The sequence below is a fragment of the Glycine soja genome, chromosome 4 (assembly GCF_004193775.1).
Source record: "Glycine soja cultivar W05 chromosome 4, ASM419377v2, whole genome shotgun sequence".
Taxonomy (NCBI): Eukaryota; Viridiplantae; Streptophyta; class Magnoliopsida; order Fabales; family Fabaceae; genus Glycine; species Glycine soja.
The window spans coordinates 13,983,938-14,000,681 of record NC_041005.1 but is presented as its reverse complement, the minus strand read 5'-3'; the positions used below and the strand labels follow the sequence as shown (position 1 = coordinate 14,000,681).

The 16,744-nt window shown below is 34.8% G+C and overlaps 1 protein-coding gene across 1 annotated transcript; it reads left to right on the top strand.

Annotated features, from left to right (window-relative positions):
* The first annotated feature begins 9,799 nt into the window (after positions 1-9,799).
* Positions 9,800-14,332, top strand: LOC114409385 (cell number regulator 6-like). The gene is made up of 5 exons (XM_028372823.1): positions 9,800-9,987; positions 10,115-10,222; positions 11,550-11,664; positions 11,969-12,237; positions 13,904-14,332. The coding sequence occupies exons 2-5, from the start codon at positions 10,118-10,120 to the stop codon at positions 14,132-14,134; spliced, it is 720 nt and encodes a 239-aa protein (XP_028228624.1). The 5' UTR covers positions 9,800-9,987; positions 10,115-10,117; the 3' UTR covers positions 14,135-14,332.
* Positions 14,333-16,744: the final 2,412 nt, after the last annotated feature.

Below are 16,744 nucleotides of genomic sequence, written 5' to 3'. Positions count from 1 at the left end.
ATATACCCGTGGTAGTCCCCATTTGTTTCATGTACTTTTATTCTCATTTTCATTTACTTTCTGTACCCCCTTTTGACGTGCTTCAGTCATGTATTTAAGTTATCTCTCGCCTAATCAAAAAATAAAATAAATTTCCACCGATCATTTGATTTGTAATATTCGTTAATTTTTGTTAAAGTGAATTCCGACCGTTCGGTCATGCCGTAACCACGTTGGAAATAAAAAAGAGGTAAAATAATAATATAATAATAAAAAAATACCTTTTAGTAAAATGAAGCGAAAAAAAATATCAATCGGACGTTTTCTCTTTGGGATTTCTCATTCTTAATCGAATTGACTAATAACTAAAGCGAAACTAAGGCTAAAATCAACTCGCCTAGTCAAGCTCGTCCACAAAAAAGTCACTAAAAAGGGTTGGAAAGTTTATCATCTCAGTTTTCCTTATCAAGTAAATGGATCATTTTTAAGGTCCAACGCCTTAAAATGATCACCTTTCAAGTAAAAAGAATCGCTTGATTCACTCTTAAAAAAGAACTACGTAGGTCTGATTTCCTCTTCGATGGAGGGTACGTAGGAGCAAAAGCCCCGCTTTTGTCGACCTCAAAAATAAAAAAGAAATAAAAGGTAAGATAACACAATTTCACAATTCTAAAAATAGGCTGTTGTCCTTTGAGACAAACGTGAGAGGTGCTAATACCTTCCTCAAACGTAAATACAACTCCCGAACTTAGAATTTTCACTTTTGATCGGTTCCTTTGGTTTTTCTGACGTTTTCCACAAATAAACGTTGGTGGCGACTCCGCGCATCTTTCCTCCTTGGGAAAGCGCACCCGTGAGCCTCGCCTCGCTCGCCCGCAAAAGGGCATGTTGCAACAACTGGTTTTGAAAAAATTGCCAAGAGTCACAAATTTTAAAGTGATTAGTTTTTGCCAAGAGTCAAAACTTTTAACATGGTTCTTCAAGAGCCATCAAATGACTATAAATATGTGACCATGGCACGAATTTCAGAACAGCATTGATTAACACTAATTCTCAACATCTTTCTAAGAGTTTTTTTTCAACACTTGCTTTGTCAAGAAAAGTTCATCGGGCAAAAACTTGTGCTATTCTATTTTCTTCCTCTCCTTCATTCTTACAAAAAGCTTTTCAAGAGACCTACTCTTGGTGACAGTTTTCAAGAGAAGGTCTTCTTGGTTGAACACTGAACACAAGGGACCAACGTTCCTTGGGTTCATTGCAAGAAGAGGGTATAACTTCTTGGTTGTTATCACTGGACACAAGGGACCAACGTTCCTTGGGGTTCATTGCAAGAAGTGGGAACAACTTCTTAGTGGTAATCACTGAACACAAAGGAGGGAAGTCCTTTGTGGTTCATTGATTGTAAAGGGTTTTACAAGGATAATGGAAATCTCAAGCGGGTTGCTTGGGGACTGGATATAGGCACGGGTTGTGGACGAACCAGTATAAATCTAGTTTTACATTCTCTCTTTCCTTAATCTCTTTTACTTTCTGTTGTGTTTATATTTCTTTAAGTTTACTTCTCCTTATTTGTTATTCGAGTAACTTACAATTAAAGAAATAATTGAATCTAGGGAATATCTAAGAAAGGGAAATTTTCAATTAGGAATAGTCAATGAAATCTTAATTCAACCCCTCCCCCCCTTCTTAAAATTTCTGAGGCCACTTGTACAACATTGTCTTCCCCTTATCATTTTTGGGCTTAGAAGGTGCAGCCCCTAAGATTCCTTGACCTTGGTCTTTCTTTGGATAAGAGTTAAAGCCATAAGATTTTGAAGTAGGTTTCCTTTTAAGTTGTTGCTCTACCCTTATGCAAAGTTGGACTAGGTCATCTAGGTCCCTATAAGGAAGCAACTCAACCTTGTCCCTCACTTCCATATTAAGTCCACTAAGGAACCTAGCAATGCTTGTTCTTTCCTCCTCCCTAAGCCCAGCTCTCAAAAGGAGTAGTTCCATTTGTTGCCTATACTCTTCAACACTGATACTCCCTTGTCTAAGCCTTTGGAGCTTGTCCATAAGCTCCCTTTCATAGTAAGGAGATGTGCCTCTTCCTAAGGGCACTTTTCAAGTCATTCCAATACTCTACTAGAGGATCCCCATGAGTGTTTCTTTCCCTAACTAAGGAAGTCCACCAATAGAGGGAATACCCTTGGAAGCTAAGGGTAGCCAAAGGAACCTTCCTTTCCTCACTTGTATGATGGCAAGCAAAGAGTTACTCAACCTTCATCTCCCAATCTAAATAAGCCTCTACATTGTCCTTTCTGTGGAAGTATGGGAGGATAATGTTAGCCTCTTGAGGCTTTCTTTCCTTTTCTCTCCTATGGGAGTGAGGTCTAGGATGGGACCTATGCCTTTCTCCATAATAGTCACTAAGTTTTTCACTTAGGCTCTTGCAAGAGTCATGACTACTATAGGAGGCATATATTTTTTTAAATCTTTCATTATTTTTCTTCTTTCTTCCTCTCTTATTTGTTCTCTCTCATCTTGATTTATTTCTACCCTCTCTTTTCCTTTCTCTTTTCTTTCTATTTTTTCTTTCCATAACTCGAGGTAACTTAACTATCTAAGATTCTAGATAGAGGATCCTTATGACTAGTACCTTCACCATTAACACTAGATGAATGATGACTCGTGTTGGTTCCTAAGTTGTGGTTTTTTCCTGTTGGGAGTTTGTAAAAAGTAAAATCTAGGGTTCAAAAGAACTCAAGATAAGTGTGATAAGCAAGCAGAAAGTATTGTGTAATTACAAGATAAACAAGGCGGGACTAGTAAAGAAAATAAGCTATGAAAGTAAGCAAGAAAATAAAGTACAAGAAATGTAAACTAGGCGGATCCTAGGAGTGTTTGGATGACCACATTTAAGGTTCCCAACAAAACACTCACTATCCTAAGGGAAAATTGCCTAAAATTATTACACACAAATGGAAGTTTGGTAACCTATTGGAAGCTCCCAACACACTTCCAATGAAAGGTCTTTTTGTTACAAAACTTGAAAGCAATGAAGGTAACTAAATTGCCAATTACAAAATTACAAAACAGTCCTCAATTTTGGTGGTTGTTCTCTCTTTGGTGATTCACTCAATTTGGAGTGCTTCTTAGTCCAATAGCTCTTAAGGTGGTTGGCCCCTTGCTTCTTGACTCAAATTCTTCAAGGGATAACACTAATCCTCCTTTCTAATTCCCTGTATGGCAACTCACAAGCAAGGAAACAAAGAGACAAGCAATAACCAAAGACCAAAAAAAATGAAATGAAAGCTAAACCAATAGAGTTTTAAAAAGACAAATTTTCAAGGATTATTCAACAATTAAAGCAATGAAAAGCACATAAAAGCAAGTTAGGACTCAAAGAGAAACCTAGAATGGCTCTTGAGTATAGTAGAAAAACTATAAAAAAAACTCAAGAAACCTCTAGTTTTGGCACTTGTTTTCACACTACTTTTTAATTGAAAATTCATAACTAATATTGGTATAAAATAGACACTAATTACAGAACAAATTTTGAGCCAAACAACAAGCACACTTCCCTTTCACTTTTTTTCTGGACACTAATTTTCCTACCAACGTGTATCATTTTTCTTATTTTTTCCATTTATCCAAATCACTTAGTTCGTTTTTTCTAATTTTGGTCCAGATGTCTAGAAAATTCAGTAAAAATTTCAACTCAAAATTCATAGTGACCAATTCCCAGTAATGTTTACAATTTGGTATGTTCAAGCTGCCAGCACCAGCGATTTCAACCTAGAAATCAAGAGTAGTGTTTATGTTGCTTAAGGCTTGGATAGTTACAATTTCTGTTTGATTATGCTCAATTTTCTTGAATAACACAACTCAAGAGAGCTTAAGACTTATTTTGATTCAGAAAACCAGCCACAACTCAACTTCTTCGTAGGCATCATGTAGGAAACTTATGAAACAAAAAAAAAGTTCAACAACAAGACTACTTCTAGGAATTGATTTAGAACATGTTATTAACTAAATAAGATGCATGAATTAGACTCAAAATTCAAAAGATAGGCAAAGAATGACAATAATACCTGAACAAATGTATCAATGTATCTAGAATTCAATCAACAAAATCAAAATTCAACACAAACTTAAAACATAATGTGACAATTATTATGACTAAACATGACTCTAAGACAACATGGATTAAGTGATTTACACTTAGATTTTTGTGTTTTTTTTCTAATCAATATTTTGGAAGAAAATTTAGATCTAAAGGTTCAGCAAGAGAAGATTATGACTTAAAAATGATAGAACCTAAAATCAACACAAAAATATGATTCAAGAGTAGATTTATAAAATTTGAACCATAGAAATGCAAGAACAAGTGTAGATCTAAGATTTAATCGGTTTATTCTTTTGAATCTACTCTAAACAGCACCAAACCACAAGACAATGGAGGATATACATGAAGAATAAGATGAAGAACAAGGAATTAAAGTGAATTGATCGAACAAAAAGATAGAGGAAGCAAAAAAACATCACCTAGACGAAAATGCTCTTGATACCACATGATGTAGCTCCATGTAGAACTTGTAAGCCTTGGATCTTCTTCATTAATGGAGTCCTTTGCTTCTTGAAGATTAATGGCAGCGGAATGGAGAAGGAAGAAAGATGATTGGAGATTCCACTTCAAGGAGAAGCTGAGTCAAGAACAAGCTCACCACCATAGGAAGCCATGGATAAGAGCTTGTAGGTAGAAGAAGATGAGTGGTGGGAGAAGGAGAGAAGGAGCACGAAATTTTATGTCTCAAATGAGGTCTGAAATTTGAAGTATAATTCTCAAATGATCAAAGTTGAAAAAATGCACACACATGGCATCTATTTATAGCCTAATTGTCACACAAAGTTAGAGGGAAATTTGAATTTCTATTCAAATTTCACTTGAATTTGTGGATCAAAAATTTCACTAATTATGACTAGTGAATTTTAGCTATGGTTCACCCCACTAATCCAAGATCAAGTCCAAGATTCTCCACTGAGTGTGCTTAGGTGTCATGAGACATGTAAAGCATGAAGGGCATGCACAAAGTGTGACTATATGATGTGGCAATGGGGTATAGCAAGCAAATGCTCATGTCCCCCGCTAAAATTTAATTGGATTGGGCTTCTCCCAATTCAATTAAATTTATTTCCCGATACACACATCAAATATTCACTTAATGCATGTGAAATTACAAAACTATCCCTAATTCAAAAAACTTGTCTAGGTGGCCTAAAATACAAGGGCTGAAAAATCCTACATTTCTAGGGTATCCTACCTACATTATGGAGCCCTAAATACAAGGCCAAAAAATAATAAAATCCTAATTTAATATGTACAAAGATAAGTGGACCCAACCTTGACCCATGAGCTCAAAAATCTACCCTGAGATTGATGAGAACCCTAGGAACTTCTTCAGCAACTCTAGCTCAATCCTCTTGGAGCCTCTTGCTCATGGCTCTGGTGACTAGTCCCTTCATAGGGAGGATTGCATCAAAAAGTCATTACCTTATAGAAAAAATTAGCCCTATCAATGACAAATGTTGTCTTTTCTTGGTTGGGTAGATACATCTTGATTTGATTATAGCCTGAGTAGGCATCTAAGAAACTGAGCACCCTGAACCCACTTGCCCCATCAACTAGTCTGTCAATGCTAAGCAAAGGGTAGGCATCATTGGGACACACTTTGTTGAGGTTGGTGTAATCCATGCACATCTTCCATTTTCCAGTTGCTTTCTTTACCATGACCACATTGGCTAACCAATTGGTGTAATTCACTTCGCAAATGAAATCAGCCTTCAACAAGCTGTCTATTTTTGTCTTTATAGCTTTTCTCCTTTCTTCCCAAGCTTGTGTTTTCTCTGAGCTATAGCTTTTGCTTCAAGGAAAATAACAAGCTTGTGGAAAATAAAGTTAGGATTGATGTTTGGCATGTCAAATGCACTCCAAGCAAACAAATCAAGATTGTTGTGGAGCACTTGTTCTACTTCCTTTCTCATTGCATTCTCTATTTGTTGGCCAATTTTGCTACAATGATGTGACTCTCTACCACTTTTGAAAGTCTCAATATCTTCAATGGGAATGGGTCATTGATTTGTAAAATCTGATTGGGGGTCAAGGTCCTTTGATGTGGTGCTGATGACATTAACATTGATGGTCAACTCTTTCTTGTTTTCTTTTTTCACCATACCATATTGTATGGTTCAATCATGCAAGTTTTAACATAGCATTCATGAGCATCCTCTTGATCAGCTTTGCTAGTGACAATTTCCCTATAGGACGAGGGAAACTTCATTGCCAAATATGGTGTAGAAGCACATTCAAAGTGGGGTTGGCGAGTAGAGCATTGTATGAATTGTCTACATCCACCGAGATATATGGAATTGTTAATGATCGAGAAAGTTTCCCCAAGCCAAAATTTGTCAGCAAATCCACACAACCTTTGGTGTGCACTTGTTCACCTGCAAAGCCTATCAAAGGTTTTTCATGAGGTTTTATAAAATTGTAAGGAACATCTAACTTCTCAAAGGTAGACACATACAAAATGTTAGCAGAACTTCCCTGACTAATCAAAACTTTTCCAATTGCCCAACCAGCTATTACAATTGTGATCATTATGGGATAATCTTCTATTGGATCATTTTTTATGAAGTCCATGTTCGTGAATGTGATTGCTGGAAGAGATTAGTGGGGAGCTTTCTTTGTTTCCACTACATTGATTCCTTTCAGTGCTTAGAGGTGTTGTTTCCTACTGGGGTTTGTGCAACCTTCTCCAGCAATGCCACCAATAATGGTGTTGGTAACACCTCGGATAACACCTTGGGGATTTTCTTGTTGTCTTTGTTTAGCTTCTCCAATAGTTCATTGGTTATTACCTCGTCCTTTAGCATATCCGCCTTTGTAACCACCTCTATAACCACCTCGACCTCTTCCTCTATAACCACCACAATTATAGTAATTTCCTCTAATGAAATTGTTGAAGCATCCTTACTGGACTAACTTTTCAATTTATCTTTCAGAACTATGCATTTGTCCGTTGAATGACCATAGTTCCTATGGTATCTGCATTTCTTGGTGCGATCAGCTTCATTGTGCAAATTTGCTAGGTGGTAACTCAAGTATTTTTGTATTATAAGCCTCTTGAGGAATATGGACTCGACTCTCGATGAGAAGATTATACGTTTTTGGCTAGCGTGGTTGTCTTTTGAACTCTTTCTCCTTAATGGGATCCAACTTTTCTTTATTGAAACCTAAATTCTTTTGATCTCTTCTCACTTTATCATGAAACTTGGGCAATTCTTCCATTTGGATGAAACTGGCTACACATTGTCTCGATTTTTCCATGTTGGCTGGTCTTCATTTACACATGCTATCAAAAAATGCTTCTAGTTTGAAAGCGGCTATCGTGGCATGGAGGGTCACTCCAGATTTGAGATCTTGGATTCTAACTACAATTTATGAAAAATGACCCATGAAATTGCGCAGGGGTTCATCATCAGCTTGCATCAAATTGATCAAGGTTATAGATGTGGTATGATAAGGTTTGCATGTTATGTATTGAGCACCGAACTGTACAACCAAGGTTTCAAACGTGTCACTAGACCAGGAGGAAATTAGTGCCACCATGTCAGTGCAAGTCCTTTCAAAGAGGTTTGAAATACCCTTCACAAGATAACATCACTATTAGTCTATAAGTTTAGCTGAGTGATGTAGGCTTCCAGGTGCTCATAAGGATTGGTAGCTTCGTCATATTGCTCAATGTTGAAAGGCTTCCAACCAAGGGGAAATGGAGCATCAAGAATGTCATCAACAAAAGGATGTTAATGAAGTAAACTGACCTGCTAACCTTGAGAATTCTGATGAGATCGTCCAATGGTATCCTCCTGGCAGTTGGTGTCATGCGAAGAATATTCTTCTTCGGTTGCCACTTGTTAGGGGTGTAGGCATGGTGTTTTGTGTGTTTACTTGCGACTGTTGCAATTGCCCTCGAATGACTACGTTTTCTTAGCGTAATGCTTGCAGATCTACTTCTTGCTTTTGTTATAATGTAGCCATCTCCTTGACATTCTTCTTTTGTTGAGCTTTCAACTGCTCCCTAAATTCCTCCATCACCAAACTCTCGTCCATGGTAGATGAACTTAACATTGAACACCTAGTCTCTACCATAAACTCTTGTGACCAAAGGGAATTTCACTTCAATCCCATGGTGGGCGCCTAATGTTCTTACAAAGTTCTTCACTTTTTCGATTTATAAATGACTTCCTTCTCCTTGTGGCGAGCTCCTTCTCCAGTGCAGGGTGGGATACCTAAAAAAGAATTTTGATGGTAAAGTCAATGTCTGTCTGATCGAGGTGTGTATATGATGAGTTGAATATTATTTACATGTTCTTACATTGTCTTCTATCTTATAGAGGGTGATAGTGATCGAGTTGATAACTGTCCATGATTCCCACAAAGGCATCGTGTGTGGAGTGGTAGTTAGTTAGCCAGTGTTAACTACCTGTGGGTCTTGTACAGTACAAGTGTAGAATAGTTTTGCTCATCCAATCACATATCATTGTTGGTATGCCTTTTAAAATATTTATCGTAAAAGTCAACAAACTTAACATACATGATAGATTGTGATTAGATGATGGCGTACAACCATTTTACATTTTTTATGCATAACCTTTTGTCTCTTTTAATACATAAAAGATTTATAATTTGAACCATCAAGAGGGTTAACTAGTTGGTGTAATATTGTTTCAACTTAATTAGTAGTCTCGAATTTGAGTTCCAAATTATGTTAAATATTCAATATGGTCTCTAACAAAAATAATGATTTGATTTCATGTGTTGTCACGTTAAAATGTAAAGTTAGGCATAATATATTTTGGCCAACCTTGCTTCAACAAAATCCCAAATAATGATCAAACAATTTATGCTAAGAAGGAGAATCTGCTCCTTGGCTATGGGTTCCTAAGCTTCTCCAAAGAATGCTTAGTGTAGGTGAACAAAGAAGAAGAAAGGAGGTGAAGAAGGAGAAGATTTGCATGAAAATAAAGGTTGAAAGTTATAAATGAAGGGCTATAAATGAAAGCTTGTAAATGGAAACAGTAAAATAAATCTATAATGTAAAGAGATAAAAGGTAGAAAGACAAAATTTTGAGTAAAATAGACCTCCCTCTCATTCAATTAACATTAATATTAGCCGAATCATTTCATTCGACTAACATTGTAGATAATCGTATTGACCTTGTCTATGTTTTGTTAACCTTTTGTTTGACTAACATTGATAAGCCATCAATTCCATATCCAATCATACCAGCCTTTACCTCATTCAACTGACATAAAAGTTAGTCAAATTCCACCTTAGCCGGCAACCATTCTACTAAATCCTCAACAGCTGAATTTTGCAGCAAAATTTTGGATGTTTTAACATTATGATTTGCTAATTTAATAAATTTATTGTTAATAATATTATGTAATAGTTTACAAAATGAGATTTTAATACTTTTTTCATACATAATACATTTATAATCTATCCATTAAGTATGATGTCAGGTTCAAGTCTAATGAATGAAAAAATGGGATTGAAAAAAAGAAACTCTACCAAAAGTGTCTAGTTCTTCAACATAAATTAATTATAGACATAAATTAATTATAGACAAAATCAATGAATATTTTGTACCAATAAAAATAACATGATAATAAAATCAAATCTAACACATGTCGTCATGAACCATGAATAAGTCAATAAGACAAGAAAATCAATAAATTACACTCAGTTGTGAATAGCCTTAACCTTAAACGACCCAAAATAAAAATATTAACCCATCATGAAACTTGAAAGATCGTGAACACCACCACATTCATAGGAGTAGTCATGACTTGAGTTCTCATTTTCCGTTCCCCGCGACACTCGACACACTAAATAAATAACATAACATAAAATACTATACACCCCTTTCTTGGTGTTCGTTTCTCATCACTTCGTAACCAAGGTTGGTTATTATTCTCATTCCTCCCAATTTATTTCCTTAGATCTTAAACTGTGCAGTTACGCATTTTCCTCTGATTCATCGTTCTTTGTGGGTTTGGTTTGGTTTGGTTTGTATCTTGCGAGATCAGATCATGGAGGAAAGGAAGCAATCGCGTTACGTGAAGCTGACTAAGGACAATGTTTCTATGGAAGATATCACGCCTGGTGAACTCAATCAGCCAATTGAGGTTCCTCAGGTTTCGATTCCATTCATACCCATCTTGCTTCTTTTTTTTTTTTGAAAAGAATGATGATTTTTTATTTGGATGATGGATTCATTCATGCCCATCTTGCTTTCTTTTTTTTTTGTTTTTTTTTTCTTGAATTTCATTGATGAATGATGATTGTCTGACTTTTAGAATAGCCAACATCATGGTTTTAAATAGTGATCACCGTCGTGGTTTTGTCGAATTCTTTGACACTGGAAGAAATTGCAGGTAAATGTGACTAATGTTGCTGCAATTGTGGCCTCATATAGTCCAAAAACCTTGATGTTGCAGCCGAAATCACGGTTGCAGACTGTTTTCTTTGGATGCTGGATTGTTTGTCTGTTTTCTTTAATATGTGGCATTACTGCTTTAAATTGTGATCGTGATCCTTAGTATTGGGGGAAATTTTAGACAAATGCGGGCCGATGCAGTCACAGTTGTTGTTGTAGAGACCCCAGAAACCTGGATGTTGCGGCCGAAATTGCAGTAGCAAACTATTTTTTAAATCTCCCAATAGAGATATTCATGAGGATACCTTGTTCATGGGTTTTTTAGGTGCACTCTGAATCTAGTTGTACTTGTTCATGAATTCTAGTTGTGTAAGTGAAGAAAGCGACAGAGTGGCATCCAATGTTGTTTGTGTTTGCATTTGTGGAGATGGAGACATGGAATGAGTATTTGGGTGGCAAGATCAGTTGTGGATTGCTTGGTTGAAACTTGAAAATGTTTTATAATGAGTTAACATTCTCTTCACCCATAATGTTGCAATGTCGTGTTAGTTCATTAAATGTCAGTAACAAGGTGGAAATGTGAAGTCTGAAGTAAATTGTCATACAGTTTGTCTTGATTATATCTAAAATAAGGACTGTATATCGGTTTGAAGTTCAAAAATTTTACAATTTCAAGCATGGGTGAGTATTCCTTTTCCATCATATCCTTTTCAATCCCCCTCATCCCTCTCCTGAACAAACTCTAATACTTTATAGATAGTACTTTACAGAAATTAGTTGTAGTATTTTCATTTTGTCATAAATTTTTTTCAAATCGAATAGTTCTTGATTTGTGCAAGAAAGAAATTCAGAAATGAAACAACTAAGCCTTATTTTACATGGTGAGGTTGGTCTCAATCTCAAGCCTAGAGGGAAAGGGTTGTGTTTGGAAGTTGGCAGCCAATGTGCAACCTTGTCAAATCTTTTGTAACATTGCATGAGAAAATAAAATGAAAATTTGAATAGATTTTGCTTGTTCTCTGTTTGGTGAGTTTTAATATAAGTTAGTAGACAGCTATTTGCTTATGGTTTTTAATTCTTTGCAGTTGGCTGTTCACAAGTGCATGGAATGTGGGCAGCCATTACCTGAAAGCTATACACCTCCTGCTGATGAACCTTGGATGACTGGGATCTTTGGATGCACTGAAGATAGGGAAAATTGTAAGTTAATGCATGACCAAGCTGTCAAATTTTGTTATAGTCAGGACGATGTCTGTTATCTATATATTGGACTAGTCAAATCATCTTGATAGTGAGATTAAAATAATCTAATGTCATATGATTCCCTTGACCATTAATCCTTACTATGAAAATCACTTCATTTTTAATATGTTAAATTATGGGTGAACTTGCTAAGCACTAGAATATGAAGGAATTATTTGAATGACTATATTAGAAGTATTCTCAGTTGGAATGATTAAGCAGAAAATTGCTTGGTTTTTATACTATTTCACCTTAATGGCAGGCTTGACAGGGCTGTTTTGTCCTTGTGTATTATTTGGGCGCAATGTAGAAACCTTGCATGAAGAAACTCCTTGGACTGGACCATGCATTTGTCATGCCATTTTTGTAGAGGGTGGCATTGCTCTGGCAACTGCAACTGCAATCTTTAATGGTTTCATTGACCCAGGGACATCATTTCTCATTTTTGAGGGCTTATTTTTTACTTGGTGGATGTGTGGAATTTATACTGGTCAGGTTCGACAAAACTTACAGAAGAAGTATCACTTGGAGGTATGTGTTGAATATCTTTTCCACTTGGACTAGTAAACTTTATGGATGGCATAGTATATATCAAATATTCATCTGCTGAGAAATAATGCTTCTGCTTATTACAGATGTGTAATGTAGATTTCATTATGTTAAAAAAGAAAACCTTTCTGTAGGAATCTGTTCTATTACCAAACCTTGCCTGAATGAACAAAATTATATGATGACATAATAAGACCTTTTTTACTGGAACAGTGAATTGCATATTCTGAACAACTTTGAATGAAAGAGAAATGAAGCTATACTTGATGCTCTGTAATCTAACAATGAAAACCTGATAAATGCATGTATGGACATGATTCTAGTGTTATTCTTGATGAATTGAAACACGAACTTTCAGCAAGTCTGGCATCAAATGTCAACAATTTTAAACCAACCATGCAGTTTGAAAAATGTTTTCTTACAAGGTAAATTTTTAGTGATTGGAAAACTACAACCATTATTGTTACTCTTTTTATTATGGTTATAAACTTAAATTTACACACCAGACTACTAGTCTGGTAACGAGAAAAAGAACACTAGAGTGTTGTCCTTATTATTAGGAAAGGACCTTTAGCCTTAAGCAATAGTACACAATAAATATTCCGTTAAAACTTATCAAATTTACTTAAACTTTGATGTTGCTGTCTCTTTTTCAATACCAATACAGAAGAGAGGGAAAAGAATAGCTATTGCTATCATTGTTTCAATGTAGTAAACGGAAAGGCACCCTTAAAATGGCAAGTGGCTTAATGACTTGGGGCAAAAGTGCATGCTAAGCATTTCAATACACAATGACATCAATTTCTTGAAGAAAAAAAACGACATTAGTATTAGAAAAAGAAAATAGAAATATATTTGAATATTTTTCATTGTTTTTTTGTAAAATATACTACTTTTAAACATTTCATTCTTATTATAAATAAAAGAATATGATGTTCGATTTATGAAATCCTAAGCTGCTTGCTGGCTGCTGCTGCTAAAAGTTGCAAAAACCAACAACTGTTATTCTTTTAACTTTCAGGCCATGTTACTTTCTTTAGTGTCTCATTCACCAAGTTAGATGACTGGGTTTTTCAGTTTCACTAATACTGATGTGATGTTAGAGATGTGCCTTGCCTTAGCCAGAGGCAGGCACCTTGCCTTGCTTTGGTGCTTTTGTCTACACTGCATTGTTTTTCATCTCATTTTTTCTCTTGTCTAGTATCACTGACTGTTTCCTTTTTTATTTATTTATTTAATATACAATCCTTAATACACTCTAACTGGATAGAGAATTTAATAATCCACATCATTTTGTGAGAACAGGACCATATATTATTTTCTAGAGGCTTAATGGCTGCTTTATAATTTCATGGAGTGATCAAATTCTGATATGTGCAAAGCTTTTGTTTTAACTTGTGTTACCACTTACCAGCAATATGTAGTGTATGTTTGGAAAAGATTAATTCTGGGCAAATAATCATTTTTTTCCTAAATATCTTTAAGCTGGCACAAAAAAAGAAGCATTTTTTTTCCTCCAAAACAAGTTAAACCAAACACACAAGTAACATTTTAATTTTTTTTTCTCCTTTAGCTTTTATGGTTTTCCCAGCAAATAAACCTTGTTTTGCTTTTAAGATTTTCTCATTTATTCTTTTGATGACTGCAGAACTCACCATGTGATCCATGTTGTGTGCACTGCTGCATGCACTGGTGTGCCTTGTGTCAAGAGCACAGGGAGATGAAAGGAAGGCTTTCTGACAGCTTTTTCTCTGAGACAACCATTGTAAATGCTCCTCCCATTCAAGAGATGAAGTCTACTGATGACAAGGAACACCCTGAAACCTCTTCTTCTGCTAATAGCAAGGAGCATACTGGTTTGGAGTTACAGGTTGTATAGGGCATTACCTTTGTCAATATTGAAAAGAATTGCATATATTTCCGAATTTTGCTTGATAGAGAATAACTTTCTTCGACCTGAGTTCCCTGTGTTATTACATTGGACATGTAGATCAAACATAGAAAATTCTTCTGCTTTCAGGTGCCAACTTAAATTGAATTGATATCTATTTTTTTAGAATATTAATGGCTTCTTCAATTCGCTGACTCCACCTATTATTTTTTTGGTATTTTCATTTTGTTTGAAAATGAGCATGTAAATTTATTTATTTAGTTTTTCAACATAAATTTATTGAAAGATGATGCTCTATTCACAAATCCAATGGTTTTTGCCTGATTTTCTTGCGGAATGCATGTAAACTTTGGGAATGGATCCTCACCATTTCTTTTTTCCTCTATTTCATAAACTTTTGAAAAAAATAAATGAAATGAAAATGATATACACTATATAGAGAGTGACATTTATTTTTTCAAAAACTTGGTAATGGAAGAAATGAAGAGAAAATAAAATGGAGAAGATCTTTACTCATAAACTTTAGGGCCTTAAACTAGAGTAGATGACAATCCTTCGTTAAACATGGAATAAAGTTATGCACTATCAGTATAGAAAACAATTATATTATCAGTTAATCAGGAATAATTGTAAGTATGAGTTTTAAAAGATAATTATAAAAACTAACAAACTTCTCATAACATATTGGTTTGATATTAGATAATAATATAAAATTCTTTTATATTATTAGTGTGTCAATTATTTACTCTATTTTAAGATGGGCAACAAGTTTTTTGCCTTAGGCACTTATGATTTTTTTTTCTCCCATCAGTCCTTCCGGTAAAAAACCAATGACGTGTCTAATAGTTGCTAATGTCAACAAATCATGAGGTCAACAAAAAAAATGCCATGTCACATGCATCACACTAGCAAAAAATGTCATGTCAGCAAAAATGCTACACATTAGTGGACTAAAAATAAAAAGAATTTACAGGGTCTAAAATAAAAAAATTGTTATAATTTACAAGGACTAAAACTAAAAATGTAATTCATATGGATTAAAAGGCCAAAAGATTATAATTTATAGAGACTAAACAAAAAAAGTGATATATTTAAAAGGACAAAAAAGTATTGAAGTCTTATATTAAATATTAATATAAATCAAATGCTTAAATATGGAATAGACCTATCTAATTTTTTTATTATGAAATATGCATTTAGGAGTAGAAACATGTTAGGCTATGTCAGGTCAAAATTGAGTTTAACATGTGTAAAGACAAATATCATAAAAAGGTTGTGATTTTTAGTAAATTTAAATTCTTTTCGTAAATAACAAAGTTATCATCAGATGAGTAAGACTTAAGAAAACAAATATCAGACTTTTGCAAAGCAAATCAGACGATAGTTTCAAATCTTTGTAAAACAAACGGAATTTTTCAAACACAAAGATCAAATTCAAACCATGGGTTAGTTTAAATAGTAGAAGAGAAAATAATAAGAATGAGACACAAGAAATTTATATTGGTTTGTCTCACCAAGACTACGTCCTGTTCTTGACAAACCACCAAGTTTCACTCAAGTTACAAGTATTTGTCACTGCCACTTCTGCCTTCTTAACTCAAGCTTTACTCCAAGCTTGTTACAACCAATATTCTTTCTCCTACCAAGCCACTGCTGGTTCTAGTACAAATAAGAAAATTTGTTGGTTTGATTGCACAATGACTAACACTATCATCTTACATATGGATAAACAAATTCAACACTTAGTCTTTTCTTTCAAGATGAACAAAGTGTTTTGAGAGGTTTTTTAAACTTTACAAGAATTTACAGAAAGAGCTTTTTACAAAAAGAATATGGATAATGAGAGCTTCAATTCATACTTCATGTCTTCAAAGCTTTTGGTATTTATAGGCTTCCTTCAATCAAGTATCCATTGTCTCTAAGCGGACATATTTCCTCTGTTAACCTTGCGTATGAAGAATGTGGTTGTTGGAGCATTAAATGCACACACTTTTTCATCTTGGGTAACCACTCTTCGTTGCTAGTGTGTTGAGCACTACAAGAGAAAGCCACTTTCTTTTATGTTAGAGCAAGTTTGTGTAGCATAACTCTTCTTTTAATGGCGATTGAGGAATTTCAGAACTTGACTTGATTTATTCTTCATAAGATTTGACAAATCCTAGGAGAATGTCTTTACAAAATAGATTTCAAACACAAATTGTTAAATGAAGTCTCAAATTCAACTTTAATGTCGTCTCAGATAATGATTCCATCTTGCTATCATCTAAAACATCAAACACAGACTTCGCGGAACATGTTCTGATAACGCATAAGACATAACTTTCAACCTCTATATTTGTTTACATCTAGTCAAAATAATTAAGGGTCCTAATTTGTCTTAAGACATTAATGTCTTTTGACCTAACAACATGGATCTTAATTACAAAGCTTGAGTCTAGTGTACTTACATGTTAAGGGTCAACTTTTAAGGCTTGACCTAATGTATTTGAAGGTCTCGTTAGCTTGAAAGTCTATGTTGAGTCATAAGATGAAGTAAGACCCTCAATAGTTTTGATTTGATACAAATAAACACAAGTTTCAAAAGTTGCATATTATATG